Here is a 20479-nt window from a genome sequence, read left to right as displayed (position 1 = left end):
AGAATGTGGCCAGAAGGCTCTCTGAGGAAGTGACACCCAACAACAGGGAGGGGCACTTGACACAAAGCACAGTTAAAGGTGTTGCGGGCCAGAGGAACAGCAAATGAAAAGGCTCAGAGGCTGGAACCAGCCTAGTACCACTTAAGAACAAAAAGAAAGCATGATGAGTGCTGGCTGGGGGGGATGAGGTTGGTGTGGTGAGCAGATGAGAAAACCGAGGTGCAAAAAGGGAAAGTTCCTTGCCCAGGATCACACAGCCACGGAGGGGCAGAAAGTGTGGGCCAGACTCTGGGTGCTTGAGCATGACACCACACTGCAGAGAAATTCTCCTACACCTGATTCCCTCAGCCCACACTCACTCGCATGCCTTTGGCTGTGTTCGAAAACGTCAGGCTATCTCAGTCTCAAGTCCCCAAAAGTCTGCGCAAAAATACCTAGCAGTTATATAAATCAAGATAATCACATTTCGTAAGAAAACACAAACATGTATTTAAGGGGGAAAACTGGTTTTCATTCAACAAATATTTAATGAGCCCTACTATGTGCCAGACATTATGCTTGGTGCCAGAGAGACAAAGTGAATAAGAGCAATGCAGGTAAAAGGAGCTAGGAAGTGGTGAGCTAGGGGTGGAGCACCATTTCGAATGGGGGAGGGGGGGGGGGGCGGGTCACTGAAGACTTGTTAAGGACAGGACATTGAGCAAAGGCCTGAAGGAGTGAGCCATAAAGATACTGGGAGAACATTCCAGACAGAGCATGTGAGAAGACCCTGAGGCAGGAGCATGTCTGACGCATTTGAAAAAGGGCAAATGTGGCCGAGAGGGAATGAGGGAAGGAGTGAGAGCAAGAGGAGATTCTGGAATTAGTGCAGCAGACTGCACTACTGTATGAATATACTAAATCATACCCTTGGAGAAAGTGAGACTTACGGTGTGTACATCATATCACAATTAAAAACAACTGTATGAGCCCTGGCTGGTTTGGCTCAGTGAATACAGCGACGGCCTGAGGATTGAAGAGTCCCAGGTTCGATTCCGATCAAGGGCACGTGCCCGGGTTGCAGGCTCGACCCCAGGAGGGGGTGTGCAGGAGACAGCCGATCAATGATTCTCTCACACCATTGATGTTTCCATCTCTCTCTCCCTCTCCCTCTCTGGAATCAATATAAATATATTTAAACCAAAATAAAAACAACTGTATGAGAAAAAAGAACAATAAAGGAGGAGACGGGTGAAGCAATGGGGGCAGACTTTGCAAGGAAGACCTTCTAGACCAGCCGTGGGCAAACTACGGCCCGCGGGCCGGATCCGGCCCGTTTGAAATGAATAAAACAAACAAACAAAAAAGACCGTACCCTTTTATGTAATGATGTTTACTTTGAATGTATATTAGTTCACACAAACACTCCATCCATGCTTTTGTTCCGGCCCTCCGGTCCAGTTTAAGAACCCACTGTGGCCCTCGAGTCAAAAAGTTTGCCCACCGCTGTTCTAGACCCTTCTAAGTAAGGGCTTGACTTTGACTCTGAGGGAGGTGGGAGCCATGGGAAGGCTTTGAGCAGGGCGGTGTCTGAGCTGCCTTAAGTGTTAGCTGGATCCCTCGTGCTGTGTATGGAGACCAGAATGTGGGGGGTAAGGGTGGCAGCAGAGGAGGTGACTGCCATAGCCCTGGCCATTTCCCACCCGTGTGTCTGTGGGCAAGCCCCTTGAACTCTCTGTGCCACGGTTTTCTTCACCTGTGAAGCGGGTCTGGAAAAGACGTGAGTCACAGGGCAGAGGTGAGGGCTGATATCGTGTCAAGTGTTGTTATAAGGGCTATGGGTGAAGGGTGGAGTCGAGGGTGACAGCAAACAGTTGTTAATCATGCAAATTCGTTTCCTGAACTGAAACAGGGGTGCCTTCCTCCTTCACAGGAAGCAGGGACATCAACCGCCCTGCCAGCCGGTGGCCACTCGCACAACCTGTCCACGCCCAGGTCACAAACAGGGGCCCAAACTCCCCTCCAGGTGTGATCAGCTCAGAATCAGCATCCACGGGGAGGCTAAGACCCAGACAGGGGACAGAGATGGCCCTGGGTCACACAGCAGCTTGGAAGCAAACCTGGAATTTGGCTGGGGGAGGAAGTGTGGTCCTCCCTCCTAGAAGGGTGTCCAGGCTATAGGCAGGAGGTGGCTACTGGGCCCTTAGGAAAGCCACTGTGCAGTGCTGAATTTCAGATCATCAATTAGACGATGTCACACCCGTGCTGAAAACCCTCCAGGGGCTCCTCACCCCACTAATAAAACCCAAACTGCTCATCAGGCATGTGAGACTCACGCCAACCTTACCGCCCCTACTGTCACTCCAACCACCCTAGCCTCTTGCTGTTTCTCAAACAAGCCAAGCATGGTCATGGCCCTGGCACATGCTATTCCATCTACCAGAACACATTTCTCTTGACTCTTCCCACAGCTGGCTCCTTCCCTGCCAAGGACTCAGATCAGATGCCACCTCTTCAGGGAGACCTTCCTGGGCCACTCCATCTCAATAGATGCCGCCATCCCTATATTGACGAGATCGGGCGCGTTCAGGGTGGTATGGCCATAGAACATGTCCCCATTTTATTTCCTTCTTGGTGTATCTAGTCCCCTACTGTGTGGACTTGAGCAAGTCACTCAGCCTCTCTAGGCTTTAGTTTTCCCATCTGCAAAATAAGTACAAGGAGGATATCTATTCTGCCTCAGAGGGTTGTTGCAAGGGCTCAGAGAGATAATCCATACAACGCACTTAGCACAGCACCCGGCACAAAGTAGGGCCTCAGTGGATTATGTTATTATTATTACAGCTCTTGTCACTTTCTACAGTGATCTCTTTGTAACATTTCAATATTCCATGAGGGTAGGAACTTTGTCCATCTTGTCCTGACCACATGCCAGCACCTAGCCCAGTGTCTAGCATATAGTACATATTTAATGTCCATTTATTGAAGGAATAAGTGAATTTGTGAATGAAAGTATTGACTGCCCACACCCTGCTCTGACCTGAGAGCAGCTCCTTACAAAAGCCACCCGCCCTCCCCCGCAAGGTGGAAAGTACAAGACCCCAGATCAGTGGTTCTCAACCTTCCTAATGCCACGACCCTTTCATACAGTTCCTCATGCTGTGGTGACCCCCAACCATAAAATTATTTCGTTGCTACTTCATAACTGTAATTTTGCTACTGTTATGAATCGTAATGTAAATATCTGATATGCAGGATGTATTTTCATTGTTACCAATTGAACATAATTAAAGCATAGTGATTAATCACAAAAACAATATGTAATTATATATGTGTTTTCCGATGGTCTTAGGCGACCCCTGTGAAAGGGTCGTTCGACCTCCAAAGGGGTCGCGACCCACAGGTTGAGAACCGCTGCCCCAGATCCTGGTGGCAGATGCCACCTGCTTCCACCAGCCTTCATGCCCTAGTCCTGCCAGCCTGAAATGGCCTCGCTCCCCTGGCCCGAAATCAAGAGATCATATGTCAGTTCCACCCTGGGGAAGGAACCAGGCGGGTAAAAACAGATTGAGTGTCTGACCACAAGACAAAAGAAGGGTGGGCAGATCCCCTTCTGGTCCTCAAGGAGCCGAGAAAATAAAACTTAAAATCCACACAGGACTGGGAGGCTAGAGGGCTCCCCTTCTTCCTGGGGGCTTCCTCCCAGAGGACAGGAAAGGCTACGGCAAGTACTGGGGTGAGACTGACCCTGGCTCTGTGCTCAGCTGTGTCAGGCACCTGAGTGACCACACTGGCTCCTCGCAGCCACCCTACGAGGACTACAATCATCGCCATTGTGCGGACTGAGAAACCCGGGCTCCGAGAGGCAAAAGGACCTGCCGAAGGTCACACAGGGGCAGAGATGTGAACCCAGGCCTTTTGTCTCTAGGATCCAGGCTCTTAACCAGTAACCCAAGACACACTACTGGATGACACGAACAAACTGTATCATGCTAATTATGTCAACACATAAACATATTTGGTTGTCCCAACTGGGAGAAAGGGATGCCGTCGGTATCTAGTGCGTAGAGGCCACAGATGCTCTTAAACATCCTACAATGCACAGGATAGCCCCCACCACAAAGAATGATCTCACCCCAGTATGTGAATCGTGCTGAGGGTTGAAGATGGAAGGACTCAGCACAGACCAGCTGCTAGGGCAAACACAAATCCCCAGAGAAGGACCTGGGCCACCCAAGTCCTCTCCCCAAAACTTTCAGGATGGAACCCTGAACAACTGCAGGGCCACCACCCTTGACCAGAGTTCACTTCCCTCTAGGAACCACAACTTCTTCAGGGGGTCATTCTAGGGGGATTCTCACCTGCAAAACAATGAGATTCAAACCTCCCCCCCCCACCCCACCCCCGCCCCGGCTTGCTCTTAAGTTCTATCTGGTAAACTCGAAGCTAGAATCAGCTCTGACCTCACCCTGTGCCTGGGGAACAAGGCTGGTGGGATATCACATGCCAATTTGAGGATCAGTCCATCCTGATCACCCACTTCCAGCCAGGATTGCAGCCAGAAAGCCTGTGTCCGTTGAAAAAAAGGAGAACCCGGCTGGTATGGCTCAGTGGTTGAGCGTCAACCTATGAGCCAGGAGGTAATGGTTCAATTCCCGGTCAGGGCACAGGCTCGGGTTGCAGGCTCAATCCCCAGTGTGGGCGGGTGTGCAGGAGGCAGCTGATCAATGATTCTCTCTCATTATTGATGTTTCTATCTCTTTCTCCCTCTCCCTTCCTCTCTGAAATCAATAAAAATATATTTAAAAGGAAAAAAGGAGAAAAATCACAAAAATCTGAAAGGTCAAGCTCTGCAGCCCAGCATGGATGGTCTGCTAAAACCTAACTCTCAAAAGCTTTAAGAGAGGGGGGCTGTGAGACAATGATGATGTGGGTTCCCTGATCTGAGGGAGTGACCCCAAGCCCCGCAGGTCTTCCGCTCACTGGCTTGATAAAGAGGACACTCTCTAAGAAAGAGGTGCCCTGGAGCCTCCAAAAGCAACCCCATCCATCTCTTCCTAACCTGACAGATAAATGGTTATGAGGACAAACACCAGAATAATAGTGAATGGGTGTCCAATATGCTCATTTGAAGAAAACTCATTCAAATGCATGTTCTCGCATCTTCACTAGGGTCACCCTCCCTAAAGGATAAGAACCACATTTGCTCTGCATTTTCCTGGCCTAGAACACTGTCTGGAATATACAGCAGGTGCTCCTTAAATACCAGCATGCTGAGAAAAAAAACCTAATTTCTTTACAGTTTTACCTTTTCATAGCTCTGTTTCCTATACACAGAAGATGGGGCCCATCTAACTCCTGCTGACACAGGATTTTATCATCAAAAAAATGTTCGCCCAGATGGTGTGGCTCAGTGGTTGAGCATTGACCTGTGAACCAGGAGGTCACAGTTCGACTCTTGGTCAGAGCACATGCCTGTATTGTGGGCTCCATCTCCAGTGTGGGGCATGCAGGAGGCAGCCAATCGATGTTTCTCTCTCATCATTGATGTTTCTATCTCTCTCTCTCCCTCTCCCTTCCTCCCTGAAATCAATAAAAAATATTTAAAAGACAAAAATTTTTTCACTGACTTCCTGATGATGTTCAGCACAATACAAAGTGATCTGATCCAAACTCTCCATTATCTAAAGCTCAGATAATCTGCACTTTTTGGCTTAATTCCCGCCCACCTGGGCAGTCCAGAAGTCTCACAAAGGCAATAATCTTGGTCATAAACACAACATCATGACCAGGGTACTAGTAAAGAATGTGGGCTATGCAGCAAGGCCATAAACCCCAGCTCTGTCCGGCTCTGTGATCTTGGGGAAAATTACCTGGTCTCTCTGTGCCTTCATTTCCTTTTTAAAATGGGAAGCACAATAATACCTGGAAATTCTGAGTGGATGCACAGTTACTTTACACAGGGCTTGTAAACATTTAGCACTACGTAAGTGTTAGCAAATTATTATTGCTATTGCTGTTGCATTAATCTAATAGTCATGCTGAAAATGCAATTCTTTCTGTTGAATGTTTGTAAAAAATGCTTTCACATCCACATGCATAATTTTCTATGAAAAGGGCATAACAACTTGAATTTGATACATTTTTTTTTCCTTTTTTATCTTCCTGCTTGCCTTTCTCCATAAGATACACATCGGTCTACCAGGGGTGGGCAAACTTTTTGACTCGAGGGCCACAATGGGTTCTTAAACTGGAACAAAAGCATGGATGGAGTGTTTGTGTGAACTAATATAAATTCAAAGTAAACATCATTACATAAAAGGGTACGGTCTTTTTTTTTTTTTTAGTTTTATTCATTTCAAACGGTCTGGATCTGGCCCGCGGGCCGTAGTTTGCCCACGGCTGGTCTAGCCTTTTCTCCAAACTCCTGTAATGTTGTATATATAATGTCCATGTGTATATTACGGTTATTGTTTATTTTCCCAAAGTGGAACTGTGTTATATATACTTCTTAGCCTCCTACTTTCTGCAACACAACCTCATGAGAACCCCCCAAGTCACTGGGTAGGTCATTCTGTTTCAGTGACTGCAGAATGAAAAGTGTGCCTCTCACCCCCATTCCCTGGAACTGCTCCCTAGTGTCAGACTAGGAGCACAGAACGTTTTTTAAAAAACAAAAAATAGTGACAACACAAAACCACAGTTTCTTGTTTTGGCAAGCAGAGCTCCAATGAGAAGAAAAGCTTTGGGCTCCCACCCCCAAAAAGCAGAACCACAGAAAGTATTCTGTGAGCTTTCTGCTCACACACCCTTGATCCTCAGGGACCCTGGCCCAGCCCAGCCAATGGGGCAGATCTCTGGGTGCCTGGGAGTAACAGGTCTCTGTTCTCAGCCAAGGGGAGCCCCTCCCCCTACCCACTCAGGTTCCCCCTCTTCCCACCACTGCCCAGCTGGCACACCCATCACAGGATCTGCTGGCACCTACTCCTGAGATCTCCCTCCTTGCAGGCAGGGACCCCAAACCAATCCAACCAAGAAGTAGGTGGGCTCAAGGCTCACTCAGCCTCCTCTTCAAAGGCAAGACTTTGGCCACAAACCGACAACTTCAGCTGCCTCCCCTCCATTGCTGCACATCCCCAAAAAAGCCCACCATAGCATTCTGAGCACCTACTCTGTGCCTGGCACAGTTCAAGAGCTTTAACCTCAGGTTCATTCACGCTTTGCAACACCCCTATGACACAGGTACTATGCCCATTGCACAGATGGGGAAACTGAGGCACAGTGCAGGTTGGTGACCTGCCCAATTGATGTGAGATAAAACCAGGATTTAAACAGCAGCAGCCTGGCTCCAGAGCCCCACACTGAACCCTCATGCGATGAACAGACACGAAGCACAGAGAAGGAACTGGCAGCCTGACATTTTCATTCTTCTATAGTTCAGGCCATTTTGCGGAAGAGAGAAAAGAAGTCACAGAGGGGAAGTAACTGAAGGAAGCACCGGCTGAGGGTCAGGGTCACACAGACCTGGGTCAAATTCCAGTTTTGCCACCTTAATAAATCATGTACCAAAACTTTTGTAAGCCAGTGGCAGTGAAGTGGCCAGGGACATGAGTTCTGGGGTTGCTCAAATGCTGGCAATGCTGCCTACATGACCCAGGGAAGCTCTCTTAAACTACCTTTGCCTCAGTTTCCTCGTGTGTCAATGGGGATCACAACAGCACTCTCTTCTTAGGGTTGTTGGGAAGCGCAAATGAGTTGGTACATGCAAAGTGCTTAGAACAGTATATGGTGAATCAGTATCAGCTCCTTTGCAGTCACAACTATGATGGTTATCATCCTCATCAATACTGTCCAAGAGCACACAACACAGGGAGCGCTCAACCCAGTGGGAGCTTCTAAATGTTGAGATCCACTGTCCAGAATCAGAAGCCAGGGCAATTTCTCTCACAACTCCTGTGCTGTCTTCCGAGAGAGAGCCAGCATCCTCCCAGAGGGCTGCCCTTGCCTTTCCATGACTCAAACACACACACACACACAGAAGAGGGCACCAAAGCTGTCAGTCCCCCTTGGAGATGCGGAAAGTGGTGCAATCCAGTCCCTAAAGGAAGTTGGAAAAGATGGGGAGAATCTGGGGAAAGCAGAGTCCCAGGCCCGGAACCCAACAAAACCACTGGTTCCTGTGGCCAGAGTTTACGTGGTCAAAACAAAATCCACTCAAAGTGGAGTCCCAGTCCTCCTTTCTGTGCGGAGAGGGATCTCACTTTCTCCAGGCAGCCCTCCCTGATAACCCCTATTCTTGGGATGCTGGAATCCTATAATCCTAATCACCTGTATTGTTTATTATCATGTAACATAATAATTAATTATAATAACTAATACTTATATACCTTACTGCCTGCCAGGCATGTTCTAAGTGCTTTATATGTATTTATATAACTCATCCGTTTAAAAACCCTCTAAGATAAGATCTATTATCATCCCCCCACTTTACAGATGAGAAAAGTGAGGCTCAGAAAGGATAAGCCACTTGCCTAAGGTCACAGAGCCCCAGGGCTTGACCTCAAGTGGTCTAGTCCAGAGCCCAGCCTTGCACTTGAAGTTTTGTAAATCCCCATTTTGCCACCCTCCACGAGGCTGACCTCTCCTTGAGGGCAGGAACCTAGAGCTGGCTTTTCTGCATCTCCCACAATGTTCAGTCTGTACAAAGTCTTCATTTTTACTGGCAATGGGAAGCTTAAAACCAGGGGCACAAGAAGGCCAGGGCAGCCCTTCGATGCCTGTCTCTGCCACATGGAATTAAAAGCAAGGCGGGATTACTGAGCATTCTTCCATTCTCCCAAGCCAGGAGGTTGGGGGTAAAATCCCTTAGCAAGTATAAAAGCTGGGAGGAGAGAGTGGGAAGACAGAAGAGAATCACAACCTGCAGGCTGCCAGCGTCGCTGCTGCGTGGAAAGCTTTGGTAATTAACTGTTCCTGAAGCTCTGAGCCCTGGGTTTTCAAAACGAAAAGGTCTTGGGTTGTTTAGGGGCTGTTTCTGAGGGAACAAACCGAGAGAGGCCTGCAGATCACAAACAAGGTATGGCTGGGCAGGTTACACAATCAGTCCATTGCTGACACCAGCTTGGTGACACCCAAAAGGACAAGGCCCAAAGGAAGCCTGGATTCCCCTCCCCTCGTTTTACAAGTGGGGAAACTGAGGCCAGGACAGGTGACATGACTGGTCCAAGATGTCAAAGTTGGAACAGCTCATCTCAGAAACGACAGGTCAATAAACAGGAATTATAAACTCAGGAAATTAAAAATGCCAAGGAGATAATGTGGAAGTAGCGAGATCTTTTTTTTTTTCTATAAAAAGAATGGTTGATTCCAATCAATTTCCATTATTCCAGCTTCCTCGGAATCTACACGTGGACAATGTGAAACCATAGTTAACCCACACACAATCTATATCTGCACCACACCATCTAGGGCAAGGGCTTTCTTTCCCATTAACAGAAAAATTGCTTTCCTCTCTCCCTTCCAGACTGAGGAGCAGGGAGTGGCTCAGAAGGAGAAGTGAGGAGTTCCCTAGAATTTGACATTGCTCAGAGATGGCAGAGCTGTCTACATCTTTAATTCAGAAACTGCCAACTTCAAACTGAGCAGATCCTTTTTTTTTCTTTTTCCTTTTTTTTTTTTTTTTTTTTTAACTGTGAGAGAGGGAGAGATGGGGGCAGGAGAGAGAATGCTAACCCTGCCTTATTCTCACAAGCCTTTCTAGATGGGTCCTTTAGCCAAACGGTTTTCAATGCCTCTGTAAAACTCACCCCCCCCTCCCCCAACCAACACACACACACACACACACACACACACACACACACACGCCCTCTTTGCACAGACAGAAGGGCTCTCTCCTCCCTGAGTTGGAACTCGGACCTCACACAGCCTCAGCTACACCCCCAAGCCACTAGCTATCCCAGGGGATGCCAGAGTTCCCTCTCCCTCTTGCCCCCAGAGACTGGAAGCTGCAGAGCCGGGCTCTGAGGTCCCTAAAGGAAACACCACCGCCCCCACCAGCCCTTCCTGAACCAGGATTAAAAGACTTCCTAGAGCTGAGAAGGGAGTAAATGAGGTCCCAGCAGGAGGCACAGAGATTAAAGCCCTGGCGTCTCCTAACTCTCAGAACCGCTTGGTCCGGTCCCACCCCCTCCACCACGAAGCCACTTTTCTCACTTCCTAGGAGAGTAAGGAAGCGGCCCCTTCCTCCCTCTCACAGAAAAAAAAGGACGAAATGCAGCACAGGATAGGGGGTTTAAAGCACCGGCTGGGCCTGTCCTGCTTCAAAACCCACCATCCCCAACTAACCAGTGATTTCCGGGCACTCAACCTCTCCGGAGCTAAACTCTCCCATCTAACAACTGGGGGATATGCTCGTCCCTACTTCATGGGCCACTTGTGACGGTTAACCCTAATGACACATGCAGGCGCCTGCCACATAGTAAGCGCTCAGTTGTTATTTTACAGTGTCTGTCGCTGTGGTTTTGAAACTTAGAGATGGGAGGGGGGGTGGCGAGGGTTTGGATTGCCCAGTCGTGAGTTCTAGCCCCACTGTCCCCAAGCTCCAGGAAAAGCGTGTGCGTGGGGACCGGAGTCCCAGGCTGGGGTCTCGTCGGTGTCCGTCCATCCTCCAGGCTCTGGGCTTTGTCCTACTCCATCAGCGCGGAGGGACGCTGGGCTCTGGCATTTCCAGGGGCAGTCCTGGCTGAGGGCTCGGTGGGGCACCAGGCGGCGAAGAAAGCCCTGGCGACACACAAGCAGGAGCAAAAGCTCCAGGCGCTTGGGTCGCAGGGCCCCTGCCTCACGGATGTAACTAATTTTAAAACTATTTGAAAGGCGCGGAGGGGGAAAAAAGACAAAAGGGCAGCGTGCCCGGGGAGAAACGAAGTGCGGGAGACCCCGGGACGGGGCTGGACTGCGGGCCAGCCAGGAAAGCGACAGACCAGCTCTAGAGGAGCCCGGGTCTCCTCACTTCTCTGCGCGCCCCGCGGGGCGCCCCTGAGGCGACTCTCGCGACCCCCGGGATCTGCGGCCACAGGTTGTGTGGGGACCGGCCCGCGCTGCGGCCCCGCGCCCCGCCGTCCCCGCACTCCCCGGGAGACACTCACCGACTGCAAGAAGCGCAAGGTGCCCACGTAGTCCCTCTCGGTGCCCAAGATCTCGTTGAGGACGCACAGGCGGAGGCGCAGCTGGCGCTCCGACTCCCGGGCGGCCGCGCACAGACCGGAGCTAGGCGCCGCGGCGCCGGGGGCCCGGGGGTCCGGGTGGGCTCCGTCCTCAGCCCCGTCGCCGCTGCGATCGCTGCCGCCGGGTACCTCCATTCTAGCGCAGCCGCGTGGTGCCGGCTCCTTCCCCCGCGCGGAGGTCGCGCCGAACGGCGACTCAGGGGTCCAAGCACCCCATCCCGGACGGGGCGCGCCGGCTCAGCCGCGGGCCGGGCGCTTGGCGCGGCGGGCGGGACTGGGGGCGGGGGACCCGGGCTGGGGGCGGAGGCAGCGCGCGGAGGCTGGACCAGAGGCGGGAGGAGGCGGCCTTCGGGGCTCCCAGACGGCGGCCCCCGCCACCCGCCCGCCCAGGGAGCGTCTGCCAAGTGCCACGCCGCGCTGAGCCGCAGAGACGCGCCGCGGCGCTTGGCGGCGACTTCGGAAGCTCTCGGCGCGACCGGGTCGGGGCCGCCCGCGGCGCTCGGGCGGGAGGAATCCTCCGGAAGGGGCCCGGCGGAGCTCGGAGGCTAGCGCACGAACTCTGCACCCGAACGCGTGGCGCCCCCACCCCCGCCGCGGGCTACGCCACTCCCACCCGACACATGCGACACCCTGCGCGCACAGGCACACGCACGCAGGTCCGGGTCCGGCCGCCACCGCCGCTGCTGGGCCGAGTAAACACCAGGAGAGCTCAGCAGCAAGCCCGCCCTGACACGCGCGCCCCCGCCGGCCCAAGGAAGAAAGAGGGGCGGCCCCCGCCCGTGCTATGTCACCTTTGGGATACCCAGCCCTTTTGGTGCCCTCGGACACTGCCACGACCTTGGGAAGAAACACGCGTGATTCTCTCTCTCTGTGACTCTTTCTCTTTCCCTTCCCGTATTCTATCCTTCTATCCTTCCTTCTTTTCCTTCTGAACTTCTTTGCTCCCCTGAGCAGAGCCTACCCTTTCCACATTTCCCAGAAGAAATGATCTGCTCTCAGTTACTAATTGACAGCTGCTCTGCCTGAGCCCCCCTCCCATCCACTCGGCCACAGATAAGGTCTTCTAGTCCAGGCTGCTCTGTGTGACAAATGGCCTCACCTGCCTCACAGGAAGGTATGATGCTCAGGTTCAAATCCCATCTCCCCCACTTGCTAGCTGGGTGACCTGGAGCTGGTTTCCTTGCCTCAAGAGCCTGAGTGTTCTCATCAATACAATGGGAATAAAATGGTACCTAGCGCTCAGGGTCCTTCACACCGTATGTGTCAATCCATAGTCCTTCACACCGATGCGTCAATCCATAGGAAGTTCTTGGAGCAGTGCCCAGCACTTAGAAAATTCTCTATAAATGTTTATTCTTAATTAGTATTGCTTGTACAAACAGCCCTCTTGGCCAGACCCCATTCTCCAAACTGCCTGTACAATCCTTATTCACTGGCCAGAGATTTTGTTATCTCCTCAATGAATTAGCTGTTTCCATACTATCCCCCTGTATATTATAATTGCCCTTTAGGTCGGAACATTATTGCTTATTTATTTTCTGTTCCAAACACCCAGGATTGCTCTCCCACTGGCCTCTGGGTAAATACTAGAAGGGCCTAAAGACACAGGATAAGAGTGGGGTAGCGTCTGCCCTCCAAGCTTTGTTCCTTTGGGATCATGGACAAGGTGGCATTTGATCTGGGCCGTGGGTGAGTGAAGCTCCCCTGGGCAGGTACTGAAGGATGTGAGATGGGTGAACCTTCCAGGTTTGGGTAGTGGAGTCAATTCTGCCCAAAATGTGGCTGACTGCTAAGGTTCTCAGAAAATTGTAGAGAACTTTGGAGTAGCTATCCTGTATGACCTTAGACTGATCACAGCACTTCTCTGAGCCTCAGTTGCCTCATCTATAAAATGGGAACCTTTGTAAGAGAAAAAAAAGTATGGAAAGCAGGGTTCCTTAACCTCAGGACTATTGATATTTGGGGTAATTCTTAGTTGTGGAGAGGCATCCTTTGCTTTGAGAACATTTAGCTGCATACTGTACCCACTACACACTAGATACCAGTAGCACTCTCTTACCCGTTGTCTCCAGGAATTGCCAAATGTCCCCTGAGGGACAGAATTGCCCCCAGTTGAGAACCATTGATACAAAATATCTGACAATAACTGGCACATAGTAGGTGGTCAATAAATGTTAGTCCCCTTCCCAGCTGTATCCGTGGAAGATTTCCTTCACCTTCAGAAAAATTTGCTAGAGAGAGAGAGAGAGAGAGAGAGAGAGAGAGAGAGAGAATCTCACACTTCACCCAAGAATTGGCCCACACTGCCAAAAAGACCATCGAAACATTTCCTCACTTGTGGGTGGAGCCCACCCCTAGCTCACCCCCAACCCTTCTATATTCTGTTACTCCCTCTGATCCCTCTGGAATATTTCTCCCCACCATCCCATCCCCAGTGAAAAATGATACAACTTTTAATAAATTACTTCAGCTCTCTGTGCCTTCTTTTCCTCATCTGTGAACTAAGGATAATAACTATACCAATATCATAAGGTTGTTGCAAAGATTCCTAAGTTAATACACAGAAAGTGCTTAGAGCAGATAGTAAGTGCTCAATAAGTGAAGACTTATTTATTCAACTCGGGGACTGAGTGCTTAATTCATTTAGCTGCACTTGGCAGCAAGGAAGAGAAAAATGGGTTACTGGTGGGTTAAAACATAAAGACATTGCTTATTTAACAAAAGATCCAAAGGAGCTTGGTTACTCTGGCTGGTTCAGGATTTGGTGACATCATGAAGGACCAAAGTACCTTCAGCCTTGCCATCCCCATCATGATCATGGCTTTTCTCCCAAGTTTTGGATCCCCAGGTTCACAAGATGCTGCTCAATGGCAACATCACCTGCTAAACAACTCTAAAGCAGGAAAGAAAAGAGAAGGGAAAAGGGTGGGGGGCGGGGAAGGGGGTTGAAGCTCTCCTCTGGCCTCTCATCAGAGAGAGAAAATTTTCCCCAAAGGCCCCAGCATGCAGACTTTCCCTTATACCTCACAGGCCAGCCTGAGTCACATGACCACCCTTAAATAGTTCTCGACCAAAAGCAGGGTTGTCACTATCAAGTTAGAACAGTCCTGCTCCATCTCCTGGGACATGGCTACCTGGACAACCTAAGTTCTGTTGCCAAGAGAGAAGCATCTGCCACAAGCACCTACTATGGGCTAGGGCCACAAGGCATTGAGTGAGATCCTGGGATTACAGAAGTGATAAGACCAACAACATCAGGCCCTCAGGCAGGGATCCAGCAGTGAGCATCACAGATAAGGTTCCTGCCCCCTGGTACTTCCAGTCCAGAGCAGGGAGAGAGGAACAATAACCGAATTAACAACCAATCAATAAACGCACAAATAAGCAAGAGCCTTTCAGCTTCTCCAGAGTACTTGGTAGCACCTTCAGACCTCTGCATCAGGTCACTGCCTACTCAGGTCACATGACTCAGACAGGGGGCTCAGCACTGGTGTCATCAATGGGGACTCCCTTGGTCCAGGGCCTGGCTGCCTCCCCGCTATTCCTGGCAGAGTGCAACTCACTGAACAAACATGACTAAGCAACACAAGCTGGGGGAGGTTTTTTGTTTCCCCTGTTTCAGCCTTGGTCTCTCCTCCCTTCGTCCCCATCGCCTCCACCTATAACCTCCAGGATCTCTACTAGGGAGCCCTTATATATATCTCCAGGGCTGTGCCTAAAATAGGCCATAACTGGGAAATATTCATGAAAAGATCAGAGAAGGAGGAAAAAAACCTTTCAGTTTTCGGGGTTGGGAGGAAAACGATGATAATGATAGGGAAATTCTTTTCTACAGGGACAATGTAGAGTTTCTGTTGCCATGTACTTCACAAATAGTGGGAAATACCATTTGTTTCTATTGCGTAAGTTCCACAGTTGCAGGGAAGAAGTTAATGCTGCTTGGAAACATTAGATAGTTCCTCATTCCATGATAAGATGCTCTCAGATTCTGCAGGATTCCAAGGCCCCTTTCTCAAGCCCTGCTTAAAAGAAAAACCAGCCGAAACCGGTTTGGCTCAGTGGATAGAGCGTCGGCTTGCGTACTGAAAGGTCCCAGGTTCGATTCCGGTCAAGGGCATGTACCTGGGTTGCGGGCACATCCCCAGTGGGAGATGTGCAGGAGGCAGCTGATCGATGCTTCTCTCTCATCAATGTTTCTAACTCTCTATCTCTCTTCCTTCCTCTCTGTAAAAAATCAATAAAATATATTTAAAAAAAAAAAAAGAAAGAAAAACCAATTAAGATAAAACAAGGAAAAACAAGGGGTGATTTTGGTCCACCCCAAGTTGAATGAGCCAGGTGAGAAATGAGTAATAAGACTACCTAGGATTACCCATCATTTCCCAAAAGCAAAAGAGTTCTCAGTAAGTCAGGCCAGCTACCCAGGAAGTCTTTTCCCCATTCTGAGAACCAATTGCAGCTTTCTGAAAAGAGGAGCCATCTCCACCCTTGGCATTGGACAGAACAGCTGACAACTGAACCCAATGCTAGACACGCAGGCCAGGGTTCATTTCTGCAAACCAAACTATAAGGCTCTTCCTGATCATCTTAGTCGAGCCACCTTCACGCACCCCCACCCCCCACCCCCCACCCCCACCCCCCCCCTGCCAAGAATGCCCAAGTCAAAACTTCTCCATAGGAAGCCTTGCTGTTGGGAACAGATCTCTCCAGAGGATTCTGGTTCAAGGTTTGATTCAAACAAAATAGATACCAGATTAAATCGGGGCTCCAGAGCTTTGCCAATTATATTCCTGCCAGAAGGCACTGGAAATATAGCCTGGAGGAAACAGAGAAGGAAATGCTTAAGACCCTGAGTTTGAATCCCGACTGTACCACTGATATGTGTGCCTTCTCCTTTCCCAGCCTTCGGACATTATTGTAGCTGTAGAGACCAGCTTTCTGGGTTCAAATCCCAGCCCCACCACTTCCTTATTGTGTGGCTTTGTGCAAGCAACTTAACCTCTCTGGACGTTGATGTGTCTCTCTGTACAATGGGGACAATAAGAGTTCTAACCTCACAGAGTTGTTGCGTGGATTAAAATAGTTCATAGATCCAAAGTGCTCAGAATGCTGCCTGACATTCACTTAAGTGATAGCTATTGTAATTGGGTGAGGCCATGGCGTTTGGAGGCCTGGCAACTATTGACACCATGAGGAAGGACATTGCTAACCAGTTGAAGATGGCAAAGTGACAGATGGAAAGAACCTGAATCGTTGATGTCACTCAGCTCCTGAATTAACCAACTGTGGAACCACCCTACCTCTAGACTTCTTGTATAATAAGTTAATAAAATAACTTTATTAACTTATTGTTTAAGCCAGCTGGGTCAAACTTTCTTTACTTGCAGCCAAGAGCATCCCACCTGATATGCCTGCCTTCTTTCTCCTAGATTTCTCCCCACTTAAATGAACTGATTCCTTTATTAAAGCATGACTGAACACCCCAGCTTGTATGGGACAAGCCAGGTTTGTACCTGTTGTCCCAGAATGATTATTAATAGCATCCCACTTTGGATAATTACGGACACCCTATCCTTGGAAAAAAGCATTGCCCTCTTCCTACTTCAGTATAGCGGAGACCAGCACCTAAGGTTTTTAACGTGAAGCCTGGATTGTGGGTAAAGTCACAAAAATGGTTCAGAAAGAGATTGGTGCATAAAAGGTAAATTCTACAACTTAGTCAAGGCCAGAGATTAATCTGGATGGTGTATCTTGAAATTCTGCAGCCAGGATGCCAGATGGTTTCAACAGACATACTGGACACACTTTTATACATCTGGTTTGTGTGTGTATTTTTTTTTTCCAGTTAGTTTCCTGGACTGAAAAGCTCAAAAATAGGGCCGCCCAGTCCAAATCCAGACACCTGGCAATCCCAGTGGTAACTTTTACCTCTTCAGCCAGCAGAAACACAATTAGCCACGCCCTCTCCAAATGCCATTTACGCTGCAGCCTGCCTTTGAAATTTCCTGGGCAAATTCCATTCCTGGAGCCTTTGCTGAAAGGGGGGAAAGCTCTAAGAACTGTCACCATTTTTTGAGTGCTCACTATGTGCCAGGCACTATTAGGATGTGACCACATTCTCAAAACGTCCCTTCCTAGTACTACTATTATCATTGACCCTTTAAAAAACTTTTTTTATTATTATTGATTTCAGAGAGGAAGGGAGAGGGAGAGAGAGAGACAGAAACATCAATGATGAGAGAGAATCGCTGATAGATTGCCTCCTGCACGCCTACACTGGGGATTGAGCCCGCAACCTGGGCATGTGCCCCGACTGGGAATCAAACCGTGACCTCCTGGTTCATAGGTCGACGCTCAACCACTGAGCCACACTGGCTGGACCATTGCCCCTTTTTTACTGATGAGAAAACTGAGACTCAGAAAGAAACCCAATCAAGGTCACTGTGTGAGTTAGGATGATGATAGGCACTGTAACGGGCCCCAAGTAGCAACGAATTCTTTTCAATAGAGCTTATTTCTCTCATGCGCTAGTCCAGGCATGAACAACCCAAGTAGGTACAGAGACCTCAGGCTGCTGGGGCCCAGGCTCCTCCCAGCATGTGCCTACACCACAATTCACACGTGGTATTCACCATGTGCTCCAACATGGCTGCTCTAGCGTCACATTTCAACCAGGGGGAAGAAAAAGGGGGAAGGGAAAGGGATGCCTGCTCCTTTTAAGAATCTGAACTAGAAGTTTCACATGTCGCTTCCACTCCCACTGGATTGGCCAGAGCTTTGCCATCCAGGTATATCTGAGCCTAAATCCACGCCAAGCCATCTCTCAGTGGGCTATGAGAATCTTGTTTCCCTCATCAAAGAACAGCGCCAGGCACACCTAAATATTAAATGAGTGGACATATTAAATGAATGGATGAATATCTCCTAAACTCATTTTGGACTCCAGGTTGAGAGGAAACTTCATTGTGAGTGCCTGGCCCTGTGCTAGGCACTGAGAACAGTGAGCAAAACAGATAAGAGTCCTTGTCCTCCTGGAGCTGACATTCTAGTGGCAGAAGAGATGGCCAGTAAGGCCCCAATAAGTCAAACACCATGTCTGCCAGATGGTGGTGATGGCTATGGGGAAAAGCAAACCACGGAGCATGACAGGGAGCGGTGGAAAGTGACAGGCCTCACTCCGGAGGCGACATTTTAGCAAAGACCTAAAAGAGGTGAGCGAGCAGGCCCTGCATGGGTTCCAGGCAGAAGAAACAGCAGGTGCAAGGGCTTCAGGCAGGAACAACCAGGAGTGGAGACAGCAAGAGGCAAAGGGCAGAAGTAGGAAATGCACCTAGAAAGAGAGGAGCCAGATGTGTGAGCTGGACAGGCGGCCGCAAGGACTTTGGCTTTTTCTCCGGGTGAGTGGAAGCCATGCAAAGTTCAGAACAGAGGCGGGACGTGATCTGACAGGTTCTAACAGGATCCCTCAGACTGATCTATGAGAAGAGACTACAGGGGGTGAGGTCAGAAGCCATGAGATCTGTAAGAAGGATACTGCAATCATCCAGGTGAGAGATGTTGATGGCTTACACCAGGGTGATACAGGGCAGATGAGGAGAAATGATCTATTCTGGATATATCCTAACAAGAGAACCTATAGGATTTGAAGTGCCGGGGGTGAAAGAAGGTGGGGGAGGGTGATTAATCATGACTCTGAGATGTTTGGCCTGAGCAACTGAAAGGATGAGGTTGGAATTAACCAGGATGGGGAAGATTGTGGGAGGGGCAGGTTTGGGGGAGAAGATGGAGAATCTGTTTTTGGCCGTGTTACATGTCAAATTCAACAGCCACATGGGGATGTTGCGTTGGCAGTCACACCATCCCAGGGCTCAAGTGGGGAGATCAACCTGGAGATAAGAATGTAGGCATTGTCAGAATGTGAGTGAGAATTAAAGCCACAGGATTGGGTGAGATAACCCAGGGAGGGCATGTGGATGGAGAAGAGGACGAGGACAGAGACCTGAGCTATACCAATGTTCGGAGCGGAGGCATTCAGTGAGTGGACACCAGAATAAATGTTAGAGAGAGTCCATTCACAATTTGTGGCATTTCCCTGGCTCCCTTAAGAAGACTGGGCATGAGATGGTGTCTCCTATGATCTCATTACCATTACTGAAATGGGGCAGAGTTCCCAGCTCAAGTCATTTCCTTCATGGGCCTGAGTCTCAGTTTCCTCATTTGTTAAATGGGGACATTAAGAATCCTGCTCTGCCAGCTCTCTGAGGAAATGTGAGAATACAATGAGATCTTATGATGAAATCTTACAAAATGCTTGAAGAAACTGAAGAGCGCAAGTAAAAGAAGATTCTTCCCCTAAAGCCCAACTTTAGGTCCTCGGAAATGCGAAACTGAAGCAAAGAACAAAACTGACACAGATTCAGAGAAAACAAAAGAGAAGTTGTGGCAGAGAAAAAATGACGTACAGCTCCATGCAACAACGTGGATGAATTTTAAAAACATAATGTAGAGCCAACAAAGCCAGATATACAAGAGCACATTATGTACATTCCATTTATATCGTGCTCAAAGCAGACAATATTAAACTAGAGTGCTTAGAGGTACACACTTGGGTAGTAAAGCTATAAAGAAAAGAATACAGCAATTACATACAAATCAGAGTGGTTTCCTCCTGGGTTGGAGAGGAAGGGTTTGGGATTGGGTGAGCCATACAGGGGCTTTAGGGGCTGGCAATGGTATAGTTCTTAACCCAGGTACTTATTTCACAGAGGTTCACTTTATAATAATCCTATCTAATAAAGAGGGGATATGCTAATTGACCCTCATGCCGTCGCAAAGATGGTGGTGCCCACAGCCAATAAGAAGGGAATATGCTTATTGACTGCCCCACCCTCAAAGATGGCAGCGCCCACAGCCAATAATTCCTGGTTGGAATTAACCAGGATGGGGAATATGCTAATTGACTGCCATGCCCTCAAAGATGGCAGTGCCCACAGCCAATAAGGAGGGAATATGCTAATTGACTGCCATGTCCTCAAGGATGGCAGTGCCTACAGCCACAACATGGGGAGGGCAATTGTGGGTGATCAGACCAGCAGGGGAGGGCAGTTGGAGGAACCAGGCCAGCAGGGGAGGGCAGTTGAGGGCGACCGGGCCAGCAGGGGAGCAGTTAGGCATCGATCAGGCTGGCAAGGGAGTGGTTAGGGGGTGATCAGGCTGGCAGGCAGAAGTGGTTAGGGGCCATCAGGCAGGCAGGCAGGTGAGCAGTTGGGAGCCAGCAG

The 20479-nt window shown here is 49.5% G+C and overlaps 1 protein-coding gene across 1 annotated transcript in view; it reads right to left on the bottom strand.

Moving 5' to 3' along the window:
• Window positions 1-11336, bottom strand: part of PREX1 (phosphatidylinositol-3,4,5-trisphosphate dependent Rac exchange factor 1) — a gene marked incomplete at its 5' end in the record, with an annotated part of 175399 nt that extends 164063 nt beyond the window's left edge. Inside the window, one exon of the mRNA XM_081096665.1 lies at window positions 11124-11336. Coding sequence (XP_080952791.1) covers window positions 11124-11336 — 213 coding nt within the window. The remainder of the gene's footprint in view (window positions 1-11123) is intronic.
• Between the last annotated feature and the right edge of the window lie 9143 nt (window positions 11337-20479).

Source organism: Myotis nattereri, assembly GCF_964212035.1.
Source record: "Myotis nattereri genome assembly, chromosome: 8".
Classification (NCBI taxonomy): domain Eukaryota; kingdom Metazoa; phylum Chordata; class Mammalia; order Chiroptera; family Vespertilionidae; genus Myotis; species Myotis nattereri.
Note: the sequence above shows the minus strand (reverse complement) of the source record. Positions and strands in the feature narration are given on the sequence as shown.